General features: G+C 45.0%; 1 protein-coding gene across 7 annotated transcripts in view; it reads right to left on the bottom strand.

Annotated features, from left to right (window-relative positions):
* Positions 1 to 9,834, bottom strand: part of fam49bb (family with sequence similarity 49 member Bb) — a 50,619-nt gene that overhangs the window by 20,301 nt on the left and 20,484 nt on the right. For 2 of the 7 annotated variants that reach the window (XM_061805401.1, XM_061805399.1), the window contains exons 8-12: positions 9,549 to 9,665; positions 9,371 to 9,450; positions 8,937 to 9,063; positions 8,793 to 8,863; positions 882 to 1,581 (exon numbers count right to left, since the gene is read on the bottom strand). In XM_061805401.1, coding sequence (XP_061661385.1) covers positions 1,449 to 1,581; positions 8,793 to 8,863; positions 8,937 to 9,063; positions 9,371 to 9,450; positions 9,549 to 9,665 — 528 coding nt within the window. In that variant the 3' untranslated portion in view covers positions 882 to 1,448. Of the gene's footprint in view, positions 1 to 881; positions 1,582 to 7,617; positions 8,313 to 8,792; positions 8,864 to 8,936; positions 9,064 to 9,370; positions 9,451 to 9,548; positions 9,666 to 9,834 lie in introns of those variants that run through there. The other 5 variants (XM_061805400.1, XM_061805397.1, XM_061805402.1 and 2 more) reach the window with 3 other exon arrangements.

Below are 9,834 nucleotides of genomic sequence, written 5' to 3'. Positions count from 1 at the left end.
CATCGTTATTGACCGCGTCCGTCCTTGTCGTCCTCATCGATTGTTTCACGCCGCGCGAACAAAGACGAGCGCGCGCGTGGAAAAAAATGTTTTTCGGAGTCCTTGAGGACTCGCGCGACCCAAACAACTTTTGCCTCCGTCAGATGCGTGCACACTTTGAAAGCCAGCGTCTCCCAGCAACAGCACGACGACAAGAGGAGGAGGAGGAAGAGTTGCCCGTCAAACCCAAAATATGGTTTTTTTTTGGGAGGGTGGGGTGGGGTGGGGGGTCAGATTTCCAGTTTTTCAGTGGCTATATAAAGTCTACACACCCCCTGTTGGAGGAAAGGAAGAGTACCAAAAAGCAGCTTCTGCAAGAAGGAAAAGATGATAAGAAAAGCTCCATATTTGATTCAAAATTCTTATTTAACTTGTAATAATAACTAAAGTGAGTTATTACTTCTTTTTTTGCAAACATTTTACATTTCCTTTTCACTTTAGAGATAAAGCTTTTTTTTCTCATTTTCAGCAACAATTTTTATCATTTTTACTCAATGTTTTTGTGCTTTTGTTTTTAGTCAATAAACGTTTTAGTAAATATTAGAAATATCGCAACAAGCTTCCCAGATGCATGTTAATATATTTTTTTTGAAATATCGGCGCGCGGGTCGGCCCTCAATGTGGCAATGACAAGTGAGGGGCGGGCATTTTGGTTACCGCCCTCCACCCCCCCCCCTTCCGGAAAGGTCAAAGAGACGGGCCGTTATCGGCTTTTGATTTATGGACCCCCCCCCCCCCTTTGACACACACAAACCCGCCAGCACGTGCCTCGGCATTAGCAACAAACGGCAAAAACCGCGGTTAGTGTTCCGGCGCGTTCCGCCGTCAAAGGTCGAATGCGACGGCGACACATGCGCTCAAGTCGCCGCGGCCGAGAGCTCCTCGGAGATTTTCTGATGAGCGCGAGCGGCCTCTTGTTATAAACATGAGTGACGACCTCACAGGACCACAAAAAATAAAAAAACGTTTAAAAAAAATTTTTTTGGGACATTTTTGCATGGTTAATTTTTTTTTGGGGCTACAACTTTTTTGTATGAACCGGTTTTTAGTTTAATTTCAATTTTACTTTGCTTTTTATCCTTGATACATTTGGGTGTTGTTATACATTATGGATCATTTTACATTTGAATAATTTTTAGGTAATATTTTTTACTTCATTAAAAAAAAAAAAATGACAATACTCAAAAGCAGCTGTCGGCCACTGATCGCAGCCAAGCTAGCGCAACTCAGTAGGCCACGCCCCTTAAAGGCACACATCCTACAGCGAAACACTCAAGTATGTACAGTAGTTACACCAGTACAAAACTTTTTTTTTTTCCCACTAACATTTATCCAGTTTTATTACATTTTTTTTTTTACATTTACATTTCTTTTTCATTTCAGTCGGGCAAAATCTATTATTCAGACGATTAATCCGCCATCGCTAATTTCATCCTGCCAAATATCGCCAACGGTTGACGGTTCAGAATCTCTTCGGGTCGGGGGGCTGAGCGAGCCGCTCGAGAAAACAAAAAGCGAGCCGAAGCGCTTATCAGCGAGCATCTGCGGACAAGAAAAAAATGAAAAATAAATACCCGAGCGCGGCGCGGCATTATCACGACGGCGCAGCGGACAACAGTCAGGCGCTATCTCCCCGAGATTAGCCCGCCAAGCTATCTGACAGTTGAGGGCCCGGACGACCCAACGGTCCGGACCCTCCGCGTCAGGAAAGGAATGCCGAGCGTCCTACTTGACGCTCGCCACTTTCCGCTCCCCCGCTTCACTAAACCGGAGAAGGAACATTTTGTCCGCCCGCCGCTCGGAGGAAAGTGGATGTTCCTTTTCGCCAGCTCAATCGCGCGCTCAGCCGAACGTGACCGCTCTTCCGCTCGATGGCCGAGTGCCGGCGTCTGTTATTTTTTGGGGGGGGGCGGGGGCGGGGGTCAGTTTGGAAAGGACCGAGGATCCTTGCTGGGAACTTTTAAGGCACCGGAAGCCTCAACATAAAAGCAGCGAGATGCTAACAAGACCTGTAGATTTTGCTTCAGCCAAATCTGGTCGTTTAGATTAGATTACGTACCACAGATAAAACTAGAGGCCTGGATTAGATTATATTAGCTACAGTAGATTAAATTGAGTGTGGTAGTTTAGATTAGATAAGGTAGTCTAGGTGACGGATGTTGGGACGCGTGGGGGAGGGTCAGGATTTATGTTAACTTCGGGGTTTGGGTTCATAAAGTCGGTCATCCGGGAGGGGCTCGGTGTCGAGCCGCTGCTCCTCCGCATCGAGCGGAGCCATGTGAGGCGGCCGGGGCATCTGATCCGGACGCCTCCCTGGTGAGGTGTTCCGGGGACATTCCGCCAGAGACAGACCCCGAGGAGGACCCAGGACACGACACGGGTATCCCCGCGGAAGCCACTTCCCCACCGCGACCTGACCCGGAGAAGCGCTAGAAAATGGATGGATGATGGGCCACAGGATAGGCTGCCCCCTGCTGGTGTCGCGCAACCTCGGGAGTTCAAACTCGCGACCTTGGCGCTCACGACGTCAATGAATAATAAACGGGGCGGTCCAGACAGGTGAGCGATTGACGCGCGCTCGAAACATTTCAGGTCGACGTGGCAACAACGTCCGTTGGGAGCGGCAGGCAGAAGAGTCGAGTTGTCAAAACGGCACGACGCGAGTCATAAGGTGATTTCGCGTCGACACGCTAGCGGGGCGGGCGATGCTCCTAATCAGTCAAAGGCGCTTGATGTCGATAAACGATGAATAATTTCTGTTCCAAAAAAAAAAAAAAAAAAAGTGGTACAACAGATACGGAAGGGAAGGGACGAGAGAAAGGAGAAAAGGCAGCAAAACAGGCCAAAATTCAGATGTTGAGAGTGATGCTCGTTGCATACGCGGCTCAGATATGAAAATGCGGCTTATATTGTACGTCTTTACTGCCGCCGGTACTTTCCCCCGGGCTCTTTAAACGCCCGAATGTTCCACTAAAACACGCATTTTGTCACTTTTATCCCCGAGAGCATTTGATGGCGTCCCAAGAAGACGACGGAGCCTTGAAGAAAATGGGGGGGGGGGGGATGAAAAATGCGTGAGAAGGAGGAAGGTTCAATAACGCGTGCGAGTGACGGGACCGGCGGGATCCAATGCAAATATTTAGTCGCGAGACCGGACCACCGGCAGGGACGGGGGGGGGGTTAGCGGCGACCGAGGTCGAGGAGACGGCGACGTGATGCATCGCAGGGCGGACGGGCGCGGCGCGATGCTCCGCCGTGAATAAAACATAAAGCGGGACGGGGGGCTGCATTATTGATGGCGGGGTAAGAGGGGCTCCCTCTGCTTGGTGGTGCTGATGATGAACAAAAGGGGGTGGGGGGAGGGGAGGGCGTCACTGGCATGGAAAGACCCCAACATAAAACTGCTTAAATGCTATAATGAGTAACAAATGCGGACAAAAACTTCAGCTACTTCTATTTTATTTATTATTTTTAATTGTAACTTTTTTTTTGCACATTTAGGTATTATTATGTATTATTTTGTATTTTAAATCTACCGTCTATTTAATTATTTCAATGCTTTGTATTTTGTATTGTATTTTGTCAATGTTCATTTTTTTTAATTCCTACTTTGTATATTTGTTTTGTATTTTACATTCTGATACTTTTTTGTATTTTTCATTATCACATTTGATTTAACCTGTTAAGATGGTATTTTTCATTTCATATTTATTTTGTATATTTGTATTTTAAAATGTTAACATTGTATTTTTTCAAATTTTTTTACATTGATTTTATTTGTGCATTGAGAGGTTTATTTTGGTATCTTTTTTTTTTTTTCAATATTTTGATACTGCATTGTATTTGTAGTCAATATTCTTGTATTTATTTTATTTAGATGTTTCGCATTTCTTTTGTTTTTTTTGCTGTTTTTATATTTTAGTTTATAGTTAGTTTTATATGTTTATGTCATTTTCAATGTTTTTTTTCCTGCAATCAGCAGCACGCGTTCTGACAATATTGGGGCGGCAAACTGTTATCCCTCTGCACGTACACGTCGCACTCGTTTCTAAGGTGACGTGAAGGAATTTATCGAACGCGTTTACCGCTTCCATTTGTGAGGATGAGCTCTGTGTCACTAAATGGAAAAAGGGGGGAAAAAAAGGAAAGTCAATTTCCATCCAGCGCAAAAGACACTTGAGCGAGTCTCTTCTGATTTACACGCCTTGACGGTCCGTCTTTGGCTAATCCACACAAGTCGGCTTCTCCCGAAGGAGCTGAATCTGCATTTTTTTTTTTTTGTCTTCTTCGTCTTGGAGCGAGCGAGCGAGCAAAGTGTTCCAGTCAGCATGTGAGATTGAAAAGTTGATGCCGCTGCTCCACCCGCAGGCCTGCGGCGCAGGGAGCGTGGGGGGGGGGGGGTGCACTTGTTTGTCTGACCTTGCTACGTCGTAACCTTCCTCAAGGTCGGCGGCAAGGAGACGCGGGGAAAGCAAGCGAGCGCTTCCCAAGTGCGTGTGGATTCCGTTTTTTTTTTTGGGGGGGGGGGGGGGGACAGTCTGGAGACGGGCACAGTCGAAAGCTTCTCAAAAATGAAATAAATTGCAAAGTACGAGCCAACTCACACGACAGGAAGTATACACAGTCATCCGTTAGATACGCCAAGAGGGTCTCCAACGTGTACGCGACTTCCCTTTTTCCAAGAATAAACGTCAACTATTTGGCAATTTTCCCTCCCTCTCTCTCTCTCTTTTTTTTTTTTTTTTTTTGCAAGCATCACGTGAAGCCATTGAAGCATTCACTCACATGTGTGTTACGTTACGGGTAAACCGCAGCGCTGCCCAGTCATCATCAACCCGTCAACGGCCGCCGCCGAGTGGAAGTCGGTGTGATGCGCCCAAAAAAAAAAAAAAAAAAAAAAAAAAACACGGATGCAGGTGAAAAATGCACTCGATTGATCAGAAAGTAGGTTAAAGTATTCTAATTACATTAGATCTTAGATTAAAAAAGGAAGAAAAAAAAAAAGGTTATAAATAAATCGCTCAGGTGCACACGCCACCGATAAAAAAAGAACCGCATCGGGGCAGGTGAAGAGACAGTTGGGGGGGGGGCGGAGGGGGGGTAGATTTGTGACATTTATGAACTTGGACTTTGTACATTTGTTTTTAATTGGTATAAATTTGCTGCTGCAGTGTCTTTTTTTTTTTTTTAAATGTTGAAATTCTAATCATTTAGAATTTGATCATGTGTCATTTATGTAAAAATGTGATGTAAGCTATTTTTTAATTGTTTACTTTTTTTTAAAGTCAATTCTGTCACTTAAATACTGAATATGATTGAAAATTGACTTTACTTTTGGGGAGAAAATTATTTTCAACCTGCCATTGAATACAATCACTTTTTTTTAATACAAGAAGAAAGAACTGTGAGTTAATATGTTTTTTTATTATAGTTTTGGAGTTATATTATCATGACATTATTTTACACCATATTTTTTAATAAAGTTAAAAATTTGTGCAAGAAACCACAAAACTGAACAAAACCTTACATGCCATATGCATTTTTTATATTGCAAGATTGTTGAACTTTTTGTAATATATTTGTATTTTTACTTTGGGGAAAAAAATTTCAATATTTTAATGCTTGTTTTTTTATGTTGCAGTTTATATTTATTTTTTTATGTTTTTAAATTTGAATTTATCTTATTTTGTATTTTTTTTCTTTTAGTTTTGTATTTTTTTTATATTGTAATATATTGTTTTTCAGTTTGTCTTTGTAAAATATTTTTGGGGTTTATATTTTATTGGCATTTTTATTTCTTTTTAAAATTATTCTAATATTCTCTATTCATTTAATTTTTCTCAATTTGTACATTTTGTATTTTTTATAATTTCAATGTTTTCTTCACTTGGTATTTTTAATATTTTGTACTTAATTGTATTTTTTTATACTGCTTAGAATTTAATAAAATGGGGGGGTGGTTAAAAACCCAATAAATTGGGGAACCCTCTGAAAACAAGGAACATTCAGTTGTGTATTTTTTTTTTTTTTTGTTTAGTTTTTTTTGGGGGGGGGGCAGAGTTTAGAGGAAGTGTCGGTCAAGTGTGGCAACACTTTCACTGACTCGGACTTCCTGCCGAGCGTCTCCAACAAACGGACCACCATTGACGCCCCCCACCACCCCCCCTACCCACCAGAGCCGTTACTCTTTTGACACGACTGATTAACTAAGATCCCCCCCCCCCCCCGATTAAAGCAACGTGCAGAAGGAAGCGGAGTTCGACAAGAGCGCGGGGAGGGGGCCGGGGGGTCCTGCATCTGTATGTGGGAATGCGGTTTTGGGGTGGGGGGGGGGGAGAGGATTCTCGGGAGGGGCGACGGTTGCGTTTCCGAGAAAACTTGTCTCACCCCCCCCCCCCCCCCCAGGAGACAGATGAGCCAACGTGTTAGCAGCGACTTGCGGTCGGCGGACGCCGGGCAAACTTTTTTTTTTTGGTTAGGAAGTAACTGACACAAAAAAAAAAAAGAAAAAGAAAGAAAAGAAAAACCATCCAGCTGCTCCATTTGAGACGCCAAGATGGCAGCTAAAGGCTTCATTTGAAGGAAGGAAGACGCGACAACGCACCGAAAAAAGCCCGTCCCCGCCGAGCCCTCGTTTCAAGGATGTATCACATATTCTTAGCCCCCCCCCACCCCCCACCCTCGACGCAAACTGTGAGTTTGAAAAATGGTGAAAGCAAAGTGGCGAATGAAAAAGAATCTCATCGATGAAAGCGCGCCGAGCGGAAGAAAAAACCAAAAAAAAAAAAAAAAAAAGGCTAGCGCGGCATCCCGACGAGCGCTTGATGGATTAGCGCGGCTCTGCCGTCTGCTCGACGGGCGCAACAAAGTCAAGGTCACGGAAGACGGGGGCGGGGGGGGGGGGGTGGGGGGGGGGGGGGCCTACGTTATGCAGTGGTGCATGCCGGGATTGAAAAGACCAGTTTTGGCCCGCGAAGAGGTGATTTCCTCCTCCTTTCCCCGCGTGTGCGCAGGGATGCTGCAGAGGGGCCACGCCCGTCCGCATTTTCAGGAGAGGAGCCCATCCATCCAATTTCTTAACCGCTTATCCTCACAAGAGTCACGCGGAAGTGCTGGAGCCTATCCCAGCTGTCAACGGGCAGGAGGCGGGACACACCATGAACTGGTCGCCAGCCAATCGCAGGGCACACAGAGACAAACAGTCAAACCGAGGGGCAATTTCGACTGTTAATAATTAATATTGCATGTTTTTGGGATGTGGGAGGAAACCGGAGTGCCCATTCGGAGAAAACCCATGCAAACTCCACACAGGCGGGGATGGGATCAAACCCGGTCCCAAGTCCACCGTGCCTGCCCCCCATGGAAACTGCCACTTCGAGACAAAAGGAGACTTTTCAGCACGGGGGGAGCGCTCAGACCGGCACAGCATGTACGCATCTACCATATTGAAGGTTGTGAAGTGAATTTTTACAAAAACGCAACTGAGCCCAGGAGTGCAACCCCCCCCCCCCGCATAGACACAAAGACAAACAACCCCCCCACAGTGATTCTAGTAGAAAAAAAAAAAAAAAAGCTTTCCAACCTTTTAATTCCTCCATTGACTTACAGTCTCACTTTTAAGTCACAGTTTTAAAAAGTCGACAAAAAAACGTTTAAAAATACAACACAACCATGAAAATATATTTTAAGAAAACAGTACTTTTCAATCTCATTGCATCAAGTACCGCTTTGACGACAGCACACATTTTGTACACACGCGCTGACAAACTCAACTAAAAAGGCTTTTTAAATAGAAAAAAAAACAAAAAAAATCATTTTCATCATGCAGTTATTAAATAACAGATCAAACAAAAATAATATATACTTTATATATTTCTCTTTAAATGTTCAAGTCAAAGCACTCTCGAATCCCTTGAAAAGTGGGAAAAGATTGTTTTGTTTAAAAAAAAAAAAAAAAAAAAAGGCCTACAATGCTTGCATTAGCTGCCATTGTGGCTCACATTGTAGCTCGGCGCCATTTTTTTTTTCATTTTTTTTGGGCACGAAAAAAGAAGTTCATAACGGCAGTAGGATTTTGCATTATTTAAAAAAAAAAAAAAGGCGGTGCAGTGGCTCTTTTCCCTCAATTAGAAAAAGAAGATGAAATCCCCCCCCCCCAAAAAAGAAGGAAAAACATTCCGTGGACGACGCAAACGGCGACTCGGGGGGGCTACTGCAGCATGAGCTTGATGCTCTTGTTGGTGGACTCGTCGTTTAGGTGCTTGGTCGTATACCTGAGAGGGATTTCCATAAAAAAAAAAAATAAAATATGATAAGAATTAAAGCTGCCGCCAGCGAGAAACAGAAGCCGGCGGCGTCGCGGGAAATTTACAGGAGCTGAGTGGACCGGCCGGCTCTTGGAAATTACCAAAGATGTCTACTTGGGGGGTGGGGGACGGACTATACCACCGCAGTTTTATGTCCACCTCTTCCAGAATGAAGTTATTGCATTTTATCCAGCGTCAGAACCGAGACCCGACTAAATGCCGTCAGTCACGTCACGCGGACGCGCTGCCATCGCCTGCCGCAACACATGCGATCATTTTTAACGCGCCCCGGACGTCGCCGCCTCGGGCCGGCCGCCATGTTGACACGCGAGACGCTCCAAATTTAGAGGAAGGGTGTAAAAAAAAAAAAAAAAAAACAAAAAAAAAACGAGGTGTCGTGTGAAATATTCGGAGCCTGATCCCGTTTGACTCGGTCCGTTCGCCTACCTGAGAGCGTTGAGGAGGCCGTCCACGCTGTTGGGCGGCTGATCCTTCAGCACTTTGATGCAACCTTTCATCTGCGCGACAAAGAAATTTAGCATTAGCTTCGCGGCTAGCCGCGTGGGAACGCCCGATTCCCGTCGCGCTCACGTCGATCTTTGACGACTTGGCGAAGGCGCCGACGGGGTGGACGTAGTCGTAGAGGATGATGACGCCCACCATCACCCGCAGGCAGAACGACGCCGTGTCCTCGCTGGCGAAGCGGCTGCGGTATTCCCTGTCGACGCACGCGGCGACATTTTTTCACACTCTCAATTTTGCAATCTTTTTCAGCACCCCTTAACATCTGTCGCACAATAGCTCGTTGGATGAATATTATTTACATAAGCGAATTTATCCGACCAGCTAGCATGAGCCCCCAAATGGCTGATTCCAACCGAAATGGTGGACTTCCTGTTCAACTTCCTGCATGGGTCCTTAAGAGCTTTTCACGCAGGCGGTCCTCGTAGACATGTCCAGCCAATTTTTCCATTAAAAGCCAGGCATATCCCCCCCCCCCGAGCGAGTCTTGTGGTCTGACTTACGGCGTTTCCAGCATGACTTTGCAGACGCTCGCCATGGTACTCAGGCAGTCTGTGGTGTTCTCGATAGGCAGGTCCTTGTTCTGTGCGCACGGAACCGAAGTCGCCCATTGCATTTTTTTTTTTCTTCTTATGAGCAAAAAAAAAAAAAAAAAAAGGGAGCCCCCTGGCGACGGCTTACCTCCGACACGAACCTCCTCGTGCCGTCGCTTAACGTCTTGAGCATGGGCGTGGCGTCGGCGTAGAAGAGCGATATCCGGTTGGCCAGTTCGTTGTTGACTTCATTTTCACCCTCGGCCTGTTCACACAGGTGAAAAAAAAAAAAAAAAAAATACAAGTGAATTATTACAATACAACTCTAATTTGGAGCTTATTAAATCAGCCTTCAGTCACGTGGATCTGGTGAGTAAGTCCTCGAGATTTACATGGAAAAGTTTGAAGGCGTATTAAAATCTGAATATTTTTTT

The sequence above is a fragment of the Syngnathoides biaculeatus genome, chromosome 19, assembly GCF_019802595.1.
Source record: "Syngnathoides biaculeatus isolate LvHL_M chromosome 19, ASM1980259v1, whole genome shotgun sequence".
Taxonomy (NCBI): Eukaryota; Metazoa; Chordata; class Actinopteri; order Syngnathiformes; family Syngnathidae; genus Syngnathoides; species Syngnathoides biaculeatus.
Note: the sequence above shows the minus strand (reverse complement) of the source record. Positions and strands in the feature narration are given on the sequence as shown.